At 42.3% G+C, this 17995-nt stretch overlaps 1 protein-coding gene across 5 annotated transcripts in view; it reads right to left on the reverse strand.

Moving 5' to 3' along the window:
• Nucleotides 1–17995, reverse strand: part of SLC20A2 (solute carrier family 20 member 2) — a 101052-nt gene that overhangs the window by 33571 nt on the left and 49486 nt on the right. For 4 of the 5 annotated variants that reach the window (XM_055334738.1, XM_055334736.1, XM_055334735.1 and 1 more), the window contains 3 exons: nt 8143–8692; nt 3401–3541; nt 2028–2113 (listed from right to left, as the gene is read on the reverse strand). In XM_055334738.1, coding sequence (XP_055190713.1) covers nt 2028–2113; nt 3401–3541; nt 8143–8431 — 516 coding nt within the window. In that variant the 5' untranslated portion in view covers nt 8432–8692. Of the gene's footprint in view, nt 1–2027; nt 2114–3400; nt 3542–7113; nt 7248–8142; nt 8693–17995 lie in introns of those variants that run through there. The other variant, XM_055334739.1, reaches the window with a different exon arrangement.

Below are 17995 nucleotides of genomic sequence, written 5' to 3' on the forward strand. Positions count from 1 at the left end.
GTTTTCTCAGGACAAGAGTTACTAAAGAAAGAGTCCCACCCAGCAACTTCTAAAGGTGTACAAGTGCTAAGTTTATGGGGTTTTTTTCATTGAATCACCTTATGTTTTCTCAAATAACTTATTCTTTAAAAAAAAAAAATATATATATATATATATTTTATTGGGCACCTGGGTGGCTCAGTGGTTGAGTATCTGCCTTTAGCTCAGGGTGTGATCCCAGGGTCCCAGGATCGAGTCTTGCATCAGGCTCCCCATAGGGAGCCTGCTTCTCCCTCTGCCTATGTCTCTGCCTCTCTCTGTGTCTCTCATGAATAAATAAAATCTTTTAAAAATATATTTTATTTGAGAGAGAATGAGTGAGAGAGAGCATGAGTAGGGGCAGGGGAGGGGCAGTGGCAGACGGAGAAGCAGACTCCCTACTGAGCAGGGAGCCTGACATGGGGCTTGATTCCAGAACCCCAGGATCACAGCCTGAGCCAAAGGCAGATGCTTAACCAACTAAGCCACCCAGGTGTCCCCCAAATAACTTCTTAAAACTCAAATGCCAATTGTCTCAAGACCTGACTTCTCTCCTCCCTCCTGGCTCCCTCTACTACCTCCTTCTTTCCTTCTCTCCCTTTCCTCCCTCCCTCCATCCACTGATCCATCCATCCATCCATCATCTGCCTTCTTCCTTCCTTCCCTCCCACCCTCCCTCCATCCGTCATCTGCCACCTATCTAAGCATCCATTATTCCCTCTTAGATGCTCCACCAGTGTCTTCCCAAGCACAATGCTGATCACTGGAATACCAAAGTACACAGGACAGTCATGGTTCTGCTCTTACATATCTTATAGTTGGATGGCAACCAGGCCACCATGCAAGAAATAAAACGCCACACAGCACAACAGTGCACTGGTGAGAAAGCACGGACCATTGCAGAAGCATGAGAGAGGTAAAGCAACCAGAATCGTGTGGAATATAAAAGGCTTTCAAGGAAGTGGCCTGTGAAGGCTGAGTAGAGCAGGAGTTTGCCGGGCAAGGATGGGGTTCCAGGCAAACAAAGTCACGAAAGTGAAGTCAAGCAGGCAAGAAAGGGTGGCACCTTCCAAGATGTAAATAAATATTAGTATGGAGAAATCCCAAGAGAAGGAATGTAGCTTTGTACAAATCCAAGAGAAGGAGCCCTCCAACAGACTGCGAGGCAGTGCCAAGGGTAAACAGCGGTATCTCCACAAGAGGATCCAGTTGAGGGAAGGCCTGTCCCCCAGAAGCTCAGTGTGTGCCAGGACACAGCCATCAGGGCATGCTTTAGGGCACAGGAGATACTGAGACAAACCCTTAAGGGTCAGAAAAATACAATCAGGTTTTTTCCCTAGAAAAGGGATCTCAGTAATTTCTAATTTCAATCTCATTTCATTTTTGATAAAATGTACCCCCAATAGGTATGTTTTCTTCTTTTTATCCTTTCCTCAGGAGAGAAAAAGTCAGTATTTCAAGTTTGCTTTCTCCATTCAAATATAGAAAACACTTTATATTTGGGAAAAGAAGTTTTCCAGTTGTGTTTCATGAAAGTCTACTTCAAAATCCTTACACTATCACATTGTGTTCTGTTGAACATTCAGGAAATAATTACTCTTCCTAACTTTTTTCAGGTCTGTGTGCAATGCCTGGGAGAGCTGACTAAGGAGATCACAGGGCATGAAATACTATTTACAATGCTGCTCCCTGAGGGAGCCCCTGGGTACTCTACCTCAACTCATTGGACCTGCTTCATTATTTTCTTTTATAAGAATTTACTTTTAAGTAATCTCTACACCAAACGTGGGGCTCAAACCCATAACCTCAACATAAAGCGTCACACGTTCTATGGACTGAGCTGGACAAGCACCCCTTTCTGCCTACTTTAAAATAAAGTCTAATTTGAACTGCAGGGTGCCATGCCTTAATGTAAAAATACTATCATTCCTCTGACTCCCTACTAATTTCTATTGGATATAACTAAAATCAGTTTTAAAACTTAATAAAAACCTAAGAGCCTCACTTACCTTCTTTAAGATGAAAATTCTGATCAGTACAAACAGCACGCCAGACATGAAACCAGACAACAGTGGAGATATAAACCAAGAAGCAACTGAATAATTAAAAAAAAATCTAATGAATGTTAAAATTCTACGTAAGTCATAGTTATACAATATAATGATAGCCCACATACAGTACATACATTAATAAATATTCCTGGAATTATTCACCTTAACTCAGAACCTAATAAACCCTACTTCCCTGGCAGGGCTGACCTTCACACACAAACACAGACTTCCAGTGAGCACACTCCCAGCACACAGTCAAGTAAGGGATCCCTGGGCCTGGTCTCAGAAGACAGACTCTTGTGAATGCCATAGCACCCATTCTGTCTGTCGTTCTTACCGATCCATATGGAGAGCTGGTCCTTGCTCCAACAGTAAAGGTTATTTAAAAGGTGAGCCACTTTCCATTTAATTTTCCTAGGTCAGCCTGGTACTACCCTCCTATGGCCCAGTTCCCATCTCTGGCTGCATACCGGAAATATCTGGGGGAGTTTTCAAACACCAGTTATGCTCTGGTTCTAACCCCAGAATTCTGATTTAAGAGGTTTGGTTCTGGGCATTGATATTTTTAAATTGCTGCTCCAGAATTGAGAGACATTATTTTAGAAGCCTCCTGGGATCTAAAGTGATTTTCCTGGCCATCTGTGTCCCTGGCTTGGTAGGTCAGGGATGCAGGGACATGTTTCACCTAGAGCTCCTGAGGTCATTGTGATTCTTATATGGATGAGGAGCCCAGAAGATGGAGATGGGGTGAGAGAATGCTAATCAGAATGGGTGGGTCTGTACATAGCGGGCTGAATGGATTTCCCTCTTGCTAAAAGCCAGAGCCAGGAGACAGATGTTCAGACCAGTCAGACTAGTCCTTGGGTGCAACCTACAACTTAGGGCTAGAGTGTCTCCTATGAGGGGGCAGACTCAGGAGACCTCTTGAATGCAATGAGGTAAGTAAGACTGGGCATGCTCCAAGGTTTCCCCATGACCACCAACTCTGCTTCCTGGACACAGAAGGTATCTTCTTCACCAGAGCCTACCTAGTTTTTCTGACTACGGACTGATTTTAATCAATAAATTTCTTTTCTGTCTGGGAACAACAGGTAGATACTACTTTTCAAAGCCAGATGACATCTGAAAAGAGTAGTGTTTAGAAACTAACACACAAAGTTCACAATCTCCTTTGGCAGAAATCTGAGGGGAAAATGTGTTACCAACATAGATCTTGTTTTCTAAACCTTAACATCTGAAGGGAAAAATAATTATAATGGTGGTTTTTAAATAAGACTTACTCTAGAGAATGTAAACTTTGCTTCTGACAGGTAAAAGAAAATGGCAATTACCAATCTTGACGAGTTCCATCCACTGCACACCTTGTGTACCAATTGCAACAAGTGAGAATCCTATAGTAGAACCAACAATGCAATGAGTTCCTGAAATTGGAAGTCTCAGGAAGGATGCAATCAGCTGCCAAACAGCTGAACCTACAGGTTGAAAAATTAGGGGGAAAAAAAAAGGTCAGATATAGAATACAGTATCTCAAACAGCCACAAAGGGAAGAAATTCAAATTTCTGTTTTCCATAACAATATCTACCTAGGGTTGATTTTTTTATGGATTATTTCTTTACAGAGTGCTAAAGTCCTGACAAAAAGTCACTCACTTTAGTCAAAGGAACATTTTTCAACACTGAAAGGATAAAGATGACGAAAGTGTTTAAAGAAAAGTCTATTGACGCCAGTTATTAACTGCCTTTGTCACATTTAAGTATGGGTGCTTGACGATGAACTTGTTCTGATGTGAAGTGTGGCCAAGGCCCAGCAAGAGATTACAGACTCTAGTGAACACAAAGAAGTAAGAAAGGCTGTGTACTGGAGATTTCCCTGTCGTTATGCCTATAGTCACAGAACGAGCAGGGCTAGACACTGGCCATGTCCTATTAGTCTGTAAGAGAGACTGCAATACACAGCAGTGAACAATTACGTTGTACTCCTGAAACTAATAGAGTGTCACATGCCAACTACACCTCGATAGAAAGAGAGAGTGTGCAATTCCACATTGCTTTTTGTATTTCTGCCTCTCCTAGGATAAATCACAATGAAACTGAACCCACAGGTGGCCATCTGCTCTCAGGCCCTGCACAGAATGCCAGGCATTTCCTTTGTATGCTTCCTTGAGTCTTCTAATTCTTACCAGTTAAGAAGATCCTTAGCTTTGGCTTTGTGTCCTTTTACCTCAATTTCACCTCCTTTTCCAGGCTTACTGTTTTTCTAGGCTACAGTTCACTCCAGATATTTTCATAAGCAGATCAAATTTTGCAGGGCGTATTAAAAGCATCAGCTGGGCGAGATCACTTTCAGAAACAGTTGTTGACAAGCTTATATAGAACTGTAAGGGAACAAAGGCCTTGGCTGATAAGCAGGGCACGTTATTAATCCCAAATGTTAATTCTGGGAATCTCGTTGCTTGGCAGCAGCACTTTTAAGCAGATCCCTGGCATTTTCTTCAAAAACATCTGAGTTACAGAGGATCATTACTAGCTGTAGAGGCCCTAGTTTGTACAGGAATGCTGACAACTGCTCCGTGAGAGCTGGGCATGCCCACCCATGAGCCAAACGAGGCTCGGACCCTGTGTGTGTCTCTCTGGAAGTATGTGCTGGGAGGAGGGGCCAGCCTCATGCTGCCAAACTGGTGACAGGCTCTGTGGCAGCAGCCAGGCCTCCCCCTGGACAATTCCTTAAGCCTTCACATCTAAGCCCTGAGCTCCTGAGTGACTGACTAGCTCGTTTTAAAAATAGAGCCAGAGTTTGGAGCATGTTACGTGGCACAGAACTGTAACTTGAAAAACAAACTTTATGACTTCTATTCTTACAAAATTAAAATAATCTAATGATGTTAACAGAATAGTATAAATTCACCCACATGAATTCAGACCATGAGCTTTTCCTTCCTGAAAGCTGCTATCCCTTCTCTGGCAGACTTTATAACATATGCCCTGGAGCAGCAGGGTTTGTAAGGAGAAAGGTCGGGAGGACAGGGCTGCCTGGCCAGGAAGGGGGCCAGTGGGCAAAAGGGGAGGGGCAGAGGAAAGGAGGGGAAGGAGGAGGCAGGTATTTGCAGGGTGCCTGGCAAAGTGAGAGTGCGGCGAGGCCTCCTAAGCCTTGGGAATTTCTGAAGGCCAATGGGATTACGTTAATGTTAAGAAAAGCAGTGAGAAAAAAGATAGAGATATTTTAACTTAAGGTAATGATATCTTATAAAGAGGAAGGGATTAAGTATGGAATAAGGGTGTAAGACAAAACCTAGGGAAAATAGGGGGAAGGTGGGCATCTCTGAGGCAATAATCCTGGGAAGATGGGAGCCTGGCAGGGCACAGGTGCAGGGGCCCCCTGGAAGCAGAGGAGCAGTATGTGGGCTCTCAGTGCAGAGAAGGCTCGGCAGTTAGGGGTGCTTTGTAGTTTGGTTCAAGGAGATGGCTTGTTCACACTATTGTGGGTATTGCTGTGAGAAGATGGTGAGTTCTGAATTCTCAGTAGATTTTTTGAATCACTGGTGGTTTCTTACTAAGTGGACTGGCTATTCCTTTAGGGCTGAACTTAGTTTTCAAAAGGGAACTTGTTCTGGAAGGTTAGCTGGCATAAATAATTTCTTCCACCCAACCAACCCAATGCTACCACAACTCCATCGAAGCACAGAGATCCAAGGGCTTGGGGAGACATTTCTAAAGAAAAGAAAAACCAGAATAGAATAAAGGGACAGGGGGAGAAAAATAGAAGAAATGGATATTGAATTTAGAAGAGGGAGAAGGGGACACTCAGGCATCAGAAAAGAATCAGCTTTGGTTCTGGCCAATAATAATTATACCATAATCTTAAATTAACAAAGCTCTCATCTCCAGGGATCCCAATTTTAAAAATCTAGGTAATGTACACAAATTCCCAACAAAACAGGCTTTGAGATTCATCGACCCACACATCAAAAGAGAAAGAAAGAAAAAAAAGAAAGACTAAAAGAAAGAAACCAAAGCAAACAAAATCAAGTTATTCAAGTGAAACCTCAAATTGCTTTGGTTAACCTAAATTGTAGTTGAGGTAAGTATTTTTCATTCTTTCAGTGAAGAGCCAAAGGCCAGGAGTGGGAGAAATGAAAAACTGGACAAGTCAGACTGCCCACACAAAAAGTGAGGAGTGACATGAAGCTCTCAACTCATAAGGCTTTCTGCCTAAGCTGGGGCCTCTGTGTGGCCTCACTAACAAATCTCTTTGATAAACACAACCTTTCTGGGGTGCCTGGGTGGCTCAGCTGGTTAAGCATCTGCCTTTAGCTCAGGTCAGGATCTCAGGGTCCTGGGATCGAGTCCCACACACATCTTGTACTCTCTTTCTCACTCACACTCTAATTAATTAATATATAAATATATGTGTGTGTGTGTGTGTGTGTATATATATATATACACACACACATATTTAAAAAAAAACCCACAACCATTCCTCAGAAGTTTTATCCAATGAAAGAGAAGTTGCTATGAAGATTTCATTTTCTAAGTGCTTTTCTTTATCTCTCCCCTACTTCAATATTTTTTGCCCATATCATTCTGACTGGAGAAATCTTAATTTCAGCTCATTATGATTAAATCTTAGACACCTATCACGACAACCAAAGGTGATTTTTACAAATAATTGTCATTTTTCTAAGGGAAATTTCACTTTTACTGGACTATGATGAGAAACAGGTATCCCATGAAGCAAAGTCAAATTCAATCACTGTAAGAGCTGTTGAAATTAAAGCAATTGTGAACCTTATGTCTTTAAAACAGAAAATGTTGAGAAACAGGAACTCCTGAGCATGTATCACCAGCATACTGTGCTCAGTATTTAATACCTTAGAACATCGGTACTGGATATGCATCAAACACCTCAACAACTTCTCTAACTTGCGGTCGCCATCTTACACTTGGCAAACAATGTCCACATTCTGGGTGCTTCAGCAATACCAGTAATAGTAAATAACTAGGGGCCTTGGAATGTGGCTGTGTTCCTGATACACCAGCGTCTTACCTCCCAACGCAGGACTCTTCCTACAAAGGATAAGTCCTATTGAGAGCAGAAGGTGGTAGGATTCCTCTCTAACCCTCTTCTCCCTAACCACATTATCCATAGAGATCAGCTGTCTGCTGGAACATCAGGTCTACCTAGAGGCAAGCAGAGAAAGAGTCCAGTCAGCAGCACTTAAGCGTCCCTGCCCGGATCTTGTTTCCAGCAGCAGCAAGGGCAGTAAGGGAAGTGCCTTCATGTTGATGGTCACCTTGGCCAATGGAGAAATCACACTGTCTGGACAGTCTGCTTATTAACAAATTTCACTGCTCTCAACATTTCTCTCTCATCTAGACAACTTGAAACTACCAATATAAGGTCATACTCTAAACACGTTAGTGATACACAAATGGTCTTCTGGCCAGAGAACAAAACAAACAACCCAAGTGGGGCTCCCAGAGGTAGAATCAGAAAATCAAAACAAAAGCCAACAAAAGGATTACAAATAACATAGAAGACTAGATTTCCTGAACCTCAAGCACTTGAAATTCATTTGGTAACTGCTGAAAACTTAAACTGAGAATACAAAACTTTTCAATAAATACTGGTTTTTGGCACCTACATTTTCAAAACATTGCATCCTAACTGATGAAAAATCTACAGAAAAATAGAAATCAACTACCGAGGATATCTTATAAGTCAACCTTACAAATACGTTCACTGAGACCTGTTATTTAATAACTCTCAAACCACTTTAAAATGGCAGTTATTATATAAGTATCTTTGTCTGTACTTTATAAAAAGTACTCTTAGCCAAATCAATTTTAACACCAAAGTTTGCCAAAAATCTGAGAAAGTGTTTGCTTGATATTTGGATGCTAGAAAAAAAATCAAATTAAAATGCAGAAAGCAAAAATAAAATGTAGTAAATATGAAACATCAAGCCAGTTTGAAGTTAAAGCAAAAGTCACACTTATGGACATGAAAGAAGTATTGTAGGGAAGTAGGCCAGTGGACGCATTTCCCATTGATGGAAAGAATAATGCTACTTACCAACCATTGCACTAACTTCCCCAGCCATGAGTGTTTCTACTGTCTCGTTGTATAGGTTCACATCAATGATACCTTTTCGAATAGTTTCTCCTACTTTGGCTCCCAATAACACTGAACCGGTAGTTTCAAATATTGAAGCCAAAATGCAGGCCTGCCTCAAGGTCACTACGCCAGAGCCCACAGCAGTACCGAATGAATTGGCAACATCATTTGCACCAACAGAAAACGCCAAGATAAAAGCTATGATAAAACCCAAAACGACCATCCACAAATACTCGTCCATGGCCATTTTGGAAAGTGGGCTCTGGGTACTTTTCTTTTGCAGAAATAGTTTAAATAAACAAAGCTTGAGGTGATAAACGTCGTAAGGCCGAGAGTTCTTGTAAACAGTGAGTTTGCTCTGGAAAGTGCTGGACAATGTTAGAGCCTGAACAAACTGCTAACTGCTGGTTTTCATACTGTCAGTACAGTTCATTTGGTTGTGTTCAGTCAGCGGGAAAACACATTCCATATTTTTCCTCCCAATCTGGGAAAGCTGTGATGTCTCCTCCTATAACAGAAAAGAAAACAAAAGAAATCAATTATCCTAAGCAACCTGTAACAGTTTGTTCTTTCAGAAATAAATGTTCTAAGCCTACTAATGGGATCTAACTTTGGCATGTGACAGATCTAACCATAAAGCAACTCTAGGAAGATTATAATTAGGTTAACTGCCCACCCACCCCCACCCCCACCAAAAAAAGCTGGTCTCTAGAATATCAGAAGTTGAAGTAGGCTTTATAATTACAGGCTGACAACAAGCCTTAATAGAATATGACTTTATGCAATCTGAAAAATACACTTGGCCATTATTTTCAGATAGAAAAAAAATGCTTCAAATGGGCAAAAGTAAAGAAATGAGAAATTCAGTTACAGACTTTTTTCAAATATGTGGAAGTTCCTTAATTTCTTGGACCGGTGATGACCAAATATGATTCTGTGACACCATAGAGTATGGCTAATGATCCACCTGCACATTTACAGATAAAGAATGTACACTTTAGGAGCACACCATGCAGGTGTCTGAAAGAAAGCTTATTGATTCTAGTATAAAGTGACTTATCCAGAGGGTGACAAAGGTGGAAACTGAAGGCCCACATAGGAGGAACACGGAAAGCTGCCACATTCTATTGAAACATAATTCGGATCATGTCACTCTTCCATGACTACCCATACCTCACTCAGAGGGAAGGCCAGAGGCTCACCAGGCTGGGAAGACCCTCCAAGGTCCCCTGAGGGCTACGTCCCAGCCCACTGTCCTCAGTTCTTATTCCTCCTTCCTTCACAGGCTCCTGCTATTCCTTGAAAACACCAAGAGCTCTCACCTCTGCGCCTTTGCACCTGCTGATCCTTATGCCAGAGAAAATCTCCCCGACAGCTGTGTAGCTACTCCTTATGCTATTTAGGTCTCTGCTCAAATGTCACCATCAGAGAGGCCTTCCCTGACCTCGTGAAAGAGCAGCCCCTTCTCCTATGCCATTATCCATCCTTCTCACGCTACTTTATGTCTGTTCTACTTGTCACTGCATTCATTCATTCATTCATTCATTCATTCATTCATTCCTGTCTGTCTCCTTTCAGGAGGGCACAGGGACTTTGTTGGATTCACTGCTGTATCTGTAGGATACAGAATAGTGCCTGGCATGTGGGAAGCCCTAATCAATTTGATGAATACACGAGAGGAAAAGCTATTAAACATGTAGAAAAGTCTGCCAAGCTAAAGAAGTGATGTCATAAAATTAATATATCCATGAAGTAAAAATGTCACTAGAAGCTTTGGAACTGTGGTTCTATTATTCTATTATTATATAGTCAAGGTACCAAATCTATATTTTCTTTGAATGGTATTAGGCATAGAGAATGGTGCCTACCACAGTGAGTTTCTTCATAGATGGTTAGTGATTTAAACTGGATAAATTAGGCTCATAAGCCATGTCAGAGACTATATAATGATCAATTGACATTAAGAATATTCAGGGGGAAAAACAGGACACCAAATTTTATGTACCTTGTGATTATGGTGATGTTAAATTACATATAAAAAGAGGGGCAAGTAATACACTAAGATCAGAACAATGGCTAAGTTTGAGTGGTAGTATTATAGATAATTTTTTCCTTTCTACCAAAAACTGTAAACTGGGTTACCTGCTTTTCAAATTAAAATAGTATATAATAAATCCATAAGCACATACTGAGAGCCATCTATACATGCAATGCTATAGGCATATAATGAAACAGTAAACATATGCTGATAGATTTTATGTGTTAAGATTTGAAGCCTAAATAATTATGGAGATTTAGATACTGAGACAAATGAAAAGACCATCCTAGAACCAAAGGAGAATATTCGACTAAAAAGAGTATTTTATTAACATCATGGACACATTAAAACTAGAAGTGAAAATACAAACTAGGAATATTTAGGATTTATATTATCTAATCCTAAAATAGACTTCTTGATGAAATCTTGTTTGTCAGGTGAGCCTGCCAACAGGACAAACAAGGACATTCAACGAGTATTTACCGAGAAGCTCCCTTGTGCCAGTCACTGGGAACAGGACCACAAGTGGAAATGGATGTGGGGCCTGCTGTCCCATAAGGACAACAGATGCTGATCACAGAAACTCACAAATGGATGAGACTCAGCTGTGGCAGGAGGTGTCAGGGCCAGGACAGGGCCAGGTGGGGCCGGGCAGGGCCACCTGTGGGATGGGGGTGACATCGGGGCAGTGTCCATGTGGGAAGGGGCGGCATGGGGTGGACAGACAGGTCCGTGAGCTGAGGTGGTCCCTGCTGCAGGTCGTGGCCACCCCGTGGACAGGCAGGTGCCCACAAGATCAGACCTCCACCCTGGGCAGGTAGACAGGTAGGTGCCCACATCATCAGACCTCCACCCTGGACAGGTCCCCCCACCATGGACAGGTGGGTGCCCACACGGTCAGACCTCCACCCTGGACAGGTTCCCCAGCCATGGACAGGAAGGTGCCCACATGATCATATCTTCACCCTGGACAAGTCCCCCAGTCACAGACAGGTGGGTGCCCACACGATCAGACCTCCACCCTGGACAAGTCCCCCAGCCACAGACAGGTGGATGCTCACACGATCAGACCTCCACCCTGGACAGGTCCCCCAGCCACGAACAGGTGGGTACCCACCTGATCAAACCTCCACCCTGGACAGGTCCCCCAGCCACCAGGTGCAGAATGGGCGGAACATGAGCAGAGTGCGCTGTGACAGAGGCCAGGCTGCCGCAGGGCTTGGGCATGACCCATGGAGGCCCCAGCGAGGCCTGGCCTGGCACCCATGGAGAAGAAAGGACACTTACAGAGGCGTCAGTGGCTCAAGTCCTGGGTGCGGGGACTGAAAGACACAGATGGTCACTGACTCGCAGAACTGGGCTGAAAAACAGCCGAGTAGGATTTTTATGTTTTCTCTTTTGCACTGTTTCTAGTTTTATTATTTATTTATTTATTTGGCAGGAAGAAATAGAGAGAGAGAGAGCACATGGCAGGCAGAGAGGGAGAAGCAGACCCACTGAGCAGGGAGCCCAATGCAAGGCTTGATCCTGGGACCTGGGATCATGACCTCAGCCGAAGGCAGACGCTTAACCGACTGAGCCACCCGTGTGCCCCTCTCATTTTGTTTTTATACGTTAGGGCAAGGTTTGCCCTTAGGTTCACTCTGGAACAGGCTGAGCACAGAGGTAAAGTACAGGAGCATCAAAGCAGGTATGTCCTCAGCCTGATGTGGCTTGGGGAAGCTTTTATTTTAATTAAAAAAAAATTTATGAGAGAGAGAACTATCTATCTGGAAGGAAGAAAAACGTTACATCCCTCCCTCAAGCCAAAATAAATTGAAGACAGAAATGTAAAAACTAAAACCTGAAGAAAATAAGAAAAGCAGAGGTGAATATATACTTAATATTGGGATGGGAGAGCCTGGACCTAATACTGAAGAATCATCAGCTCATTTGTGTTCATAGAAATCACGTAGCTGGGAGATGGAGAGGCCTGATGTGGGGAGACATCGCATGGCAATGCCCCCTCTTCTCCTCAGCAACGGCATTTAGAACTTCCAGCTAATGCCTTGGTTCTTTTCTCTCTCCTGTGAAGGCTTTTCTGAAAAGGGTCAGAATGTGAAGGAGGGTCAGAACAAGCTTCCTAACGCTCTCCTCCTTCCCCTAGTATGAAAGCCCCCATATGGCTGTGATTTACAGGACTGAACGTTCCAAAACATTGTCCAATTTTCAAATGCCACCGACCCCTTCGTTTGAGGAACAGAGTATCTTAGAATGTTTTGAATCATTGGAGGAGGTACTGAGGGGTTTCGAAAGTTCTACCTCCCAAACCTGTGATGTTAACAAGATCCTTACTCTCTTTTCTTGGTGCCCTCCATGTCTTCTGAGCAAGCTTCTCAACTCTGAGTCCCGCCCACCATCACTTCTGTCCCTTAACCTCTGAACCAGCCCTGCTTCCTTCACCAGGTCCAGTGAACAAACTGGCAGGACTCCCAAGTGTTTACAGATTCTCTCTCTAGAATTTCCTGTGAGCATCTGCTTCAGCTCTACCTCATACTCACTTATCTACACTAGAAATCTGTATGTGGAAAATACAGAAAGAAAAAGTGGAAACAAACATTCTCAGAATATTTCTAGATGAACTTTACACTGTTTAAAAATAGGAATGTGGCTGTGCTATAGCACTTAATAGACATCAATGGGAAAAAAAGCTTGGGTGGTAGGCTCCCTGTTCTGAAATGTAGCTAAAGGTAACATCCACGATGACCCCAGGCCTTCCCAAGCAAATGCACTGAGGGGATGCCTGTTCTAGCCCTCCATCTGCCCTCCTCTCTCATCAGCTCCTCAGCTGGCATGGCCCATACCAGACAGTCAGGTCTGTAGTGGACTGTGGCTTACTTATGACTCCCTCCCTGGAACCGTGTGGTTTTAAAAGCCTGGCCCACAGCCAGTCTCCCTTCCTTGTGTTTGCTTCTGGTCTATGCTGAGCTTTCCCCAGAGATTTCACAGGCTGCAGCCAGGCCAAGTTCTCCCTCCAACAGGTAAAGGGAAGGAGCCAGGTCCCCCATGCAGAGGACTCTGATACTCTCAAGTCATTTTCCAACACTTCCACTAAGACCCAAAGTGCCTCACACCCACCCTCTAAAAACATAAAGCATTCTTGGAAGCTGGGGTTGAATCTTGAATTTTGACACTTAGGTAGAAATTTGAAGACAGATAATCTTTTCAATGGTTGACAAAATCTAATGACTCTCTGCTACTTGTGGGTAAACTTGACTACTCAGCCATAAAAACGACTAGCTTTTCCTGATAATATTTAAATAAAATGGAAGATTCCTTTTTGAAATCTTACTTACAGAATAGAACAGCAGAAGCAGTTTTTCTTTTCAACACTCAGGATGTAGGTCTTGTCATATGGAGTTTCTTTTTTTCTTTTTCATATGGAGTTTCTATCAACACCATCATTTTTGAATAGCTCATGAAAACATCTACTTTACACTCTTAAATCTTAAAATTACTTTAAAAAAATTTTTTATTTATTTATGATAGTCACACAGAGAGAGAGGGAGAGAGGGAAAGAGAGAGAGAGAGAGAGAGAGGCAGAGACATAGGCAGAGGGAGAAGCAGGCTCCATGCACCGGGAGCCCGAAGTGGGACTCGATCCCGGGTCTCCAGGATCATGCCCTGGGTCAAAGGCAGGCGCCAAACCGCTGCACCACCCAGGGATCCCAAATCTTAAAATTACTTTAAAAATATCATATTCGTGATTAAAAAAAAAAAGCGACTGAGTTTCCTATTTTCACACTAGTGATAAAAAATGGAAAAGTGATAAGAACGGCTCCAAAACTTGCTTTAACTACTTTTAAATGGCATATTTACAAATATGCAAAGCAGTCTATGGGAGCACAGGAAACTGAAGAAAGGCAGATGACACTGTGACTGAAGCAGAAGCAAGAAAGGAAGGGGTAGAGAAGAGGGAAAGGGGAGAGAGAGAAAGAGGGAGGGAGAAGGGGGAAAACATGCAAAGGGAAGGCAAGACAATCAAGCCAAATAAATGCTAGACCCAGCTCAGAACACGGGAACATAGATAACAGAAGCAAGAAGTAGCAGGTTTACTCAATGGGGACAAAGAGCATGAGTGTAAAGCCTGATAATCTTTATTAAAGACATTCAAAGTGAACAAGCTGCAGATTTAAACCTGATGTAAACTGGAAATAAATGGTAAGGACATTTACTAACACCCTGTGGCCTGTTCCCGGCGCTGCATGTTCTTCACCTTCTCCTTTTCTCTTGTTAAAAAAGGAACGTTGGTTCCTTCTGCATGAAGAAAGGAAAAGAGCACAGGACCTGCGATCAGGGGTTCCGGGTCCATTCCAGTTCAGTTGGCCACTGGCTACAGAACTGGGCAAGTCATTTAAATGACGCATCCAGGAAGTGGGAATCAGGATACACCATGTGGTGTTGGCGTAAAGGCCCTAGCTCAGGGCCAGGGAGCACTGCATGATGACTGTTATCATTGTTAGCAGGTAGAACCCAGGGCCCGATCCAGGCTCTGTTATTAACTAGCAGTGTGACCTTGGGTAAGGCAGGTACACCTTCTGAGTCCCGTTTCACTTGTAAAATGGGGATAGTAGTACCACATGTACTTGACATCAAGCCTAAAGTATGCGTGTTCTATACTTGCAGTTAGCCTCAAGCAACCTGAAGCAATCAGTACCACTACTGACACAGGAACAACACTTGAGGCTCCAGAATCCTTCTAGAAGGATCTTTCTCCTCCCATAGCCCCCCTCCCTCTTATCCTGCTCTTCTTCCTCAATGAACAGACTCTGGCCTTGTCTTTGATTAAAGATCAGTGTACAGTGTGAAGCACAAGAACAGTTTTGAGGGGCGGAGGGCGGTGAAGAGGCAAATGAAGATATCTCTAAAAAGTGCTAAGAATAAAATATTATGCAAAATGGTAAAGCCATTGTGGACAAGAGGTTGGTTTCCTATAAAACATGCTCATCACATAAATCAGCAGTCCCATTCTGAGGCATATTCACCCAAGAGAAATGAAAACATATATGTCTACACAGGGAACTTTTTATTCTTTATTCTGAGTATGGTGGTGGCTATACTACTGGACATGTGTGTCAGAATTCATGAAACTGTACACTTGCAATTGGTTAATTTTATTCTATATAAATTATACCTCAATAAAACTGACTATAAATAACACTGGAATATATAAATATGTGAAGTGATGGGTGTATTCATTAACTAGATGTGAGAAAACCTTTTGTAATATATATGTATATAAAATCATCACGGTGTGCACTTCAGATATCTGACAATTTTGTTGGTCAATTATACCTCAGTAAAGCTGAGGTAAAAAACCAGTACAATACTGGTTATAAAAGGTAACATTCACTTTTGCTGTTTTTCCCATCCTATATTGCCAGCATTGCCTTCCCCCACTCTCAAGCCCCCTAGGATAAGTTATAAAAGTTAGTTAAAAAGAAAAGAAAGAAAGGAAGAGTAGCTCCCTTATTCAATGACAGAAGGCACATTCCACTCAGACATGGCAAAAGCAGCCAGTCTGACCACTTGAGGGAGGCCTCAGGGACAAAGTGCCACACCTTGTCTAAAACAATGGCATCAAGAAGCAAAGAACAAACACAGATCAATGAGAGGAGGTGGGTGGCTTAGAACTGCCAATTCTAAGTTCATAGAAAGGGACTCAGACACAACTTTCTCCAGGCCAGAGATGAAAGCGGAAGGCCTATGGGGACAGGCTAGTGACCTCTCTTCCAACCAGGCCCATACTATTTCCACAGAAAAAGAAAAGCAGGGTGTTCCTGTGGAGACAAGTCTTCAACCTCGCTTTTCCAGGATCTAAAGGGTGGAAACCCATTCATTAGATTTCAGGTTTAGGGCAAATATAAACGCTTCAGCTGAATATCATTCCTATGGAGGCCCACAGATTAAAGACAGTTTAACTTTGGACTTGTGGACACTTCACATACCAAAAGCTTCAAGGAGGTCAATTAAAATAAGTTAGAGTATAAGCAAACTATAAATAAAAGTGTCACCTTGTTCTACTACTCCAATACTGACTTTAAAATCAGTTCTGAAATGTTTTCTCTCCTAAGTACAGCTGGAAATGATTTAAACAGTTCTAAGTAGGAGCATTTATTTTTCCTATGGGAAATGGTGCTTGTTAATGTGCCAGGCTGGGTCAGATGCATGGCAGTCCCAGTACTCTGTCTTGAACAAGAAGTATTCAGGGAAGATATGGGTGTCTTTATGACATTAACCTCACAAGTTCAAGAAATTAAGGAAATAATTTGAAATGTGAACAAATACAGATGTACAAAGATGTCATTTATTATGATCATGAAAAAAGGGAAACCGTTTAACTGTCCCTGACAGGAGGAAAGGCCAAGGAAATTTTGTGACATCTAAAGAGAATTATTATATAGTCGCTAAAATGATATAACTTAAAGGGCACCTGGGTGGCTCAGTCAGCTAAGCATCTGCCTTCAGCTCAGGTCATGAACCCAGGGGCCTGGGATGGAGCCCCGTGTTGGCTCCCTGCTCCCTGCTCCCTGCTCCGCCTGCTTCTCCCTCTGTTCATGCACACACATGCTCATGCTCTCTCAAATATAAAATAAAATAAAATAAAATAAAATAAAATAAAAAAATAAAATAAAAAAATAAATAAAAAAAATTAAAAATGATGTTATTTGAGTTATTCATGGCACTGGAACATAACCTGCAAAGGGAAAAATCAGCATGCAAATGGTGTGTGCCATATGTTCTCAACTATGTTTGAGAATGCACCAGCAATGAGACTTTAAAGAAATACACCCAAAGTTAAGAGTGGCTGTCTCTAGGTGCTCTTGACATTTTTTTTCTATTAGCCAAAACTTCCCACCATAAGCAATTACTACTTTTAGCATCAGAAAAACCTTTCTAAACACTACCAAGGAAAGTACACTTTTTTCAGAAGTTAGGAATGTACCACCAAAATATCTTTGCTTTTGCTGATAAAATGAATTTATCATGAGTGTGTTTTCAGCCCAGGCCTCTCAGACAATTCTTCCTTCAAACTTACTTATGATCCACAATTTAAGATATAAATATATCTTCTATACTTTTTATCTTATCTTTATTTTTCACTTTCAAGAACATCCCTTTGTCTGGCATCTGAGCACTGGGTGAACAAGTTGCTGCATGGTTCGGAGCCTTCTATCATATTCCCATGTACAGGTTTCTAAAGTGCATCCTCAGTCACATCTGCTCCTGCTTTGAATTCTTTGTCTTTTGTAAGCTTTTCTTAAGGACTGGCCATCAGAACCAGACGTACCCAGAGAGAAAGAAAATGTCCTGATGGTGCCAAGTACCCTGCAAGCCTTTTTACTGAAACAGTATTTGAGGTTAATGCTTACAAGAAACAACCTATGATTGGTCTCTTATTCCTATTTTGGTTCACAGAATTAGAGAATCAGACAACATCAGGGTTTGAAAAGACCCGAGAAGTCATCCGGTCCAATTTTGATCATTTTGAAGATGTGACAGCCATAACTGAAAGTAGAGGTGAGATGATTATTCCCTACAAGTGTTATCAACTTACTGTACGGAAGATGCTCAAATGAAGCAATGTGAGTGGTGTTCCCGGTTGGCATTCACCAGGCCATCTTAATGATACCAGCTCCTATTTGGGGAGCTGAGATTCTCTGGGGTCCTGGCCTATGTTGGGGATGGGGAGGCAGGGACAACAGGGAAACACGAAACAGGGAACAGGGAAAG

The sequence above is a fragment of the Nyctereutes procyonoides genome, unplaced genomic scaffold (genome assembly GCF_905146905.1).
Source record: "Nyctereutes procyonoides isolate TBG_1078 unplaced genomic scaffold, NYPRO_anot_genome, whole genome shotgun sequence".
NCBI classification, from domain to species: Eukaryota; Metazoa; Chordata; class Mammalia; order Carnivora; family Canidae; genus Nyctereutes; species Nyctereutes procyonoides.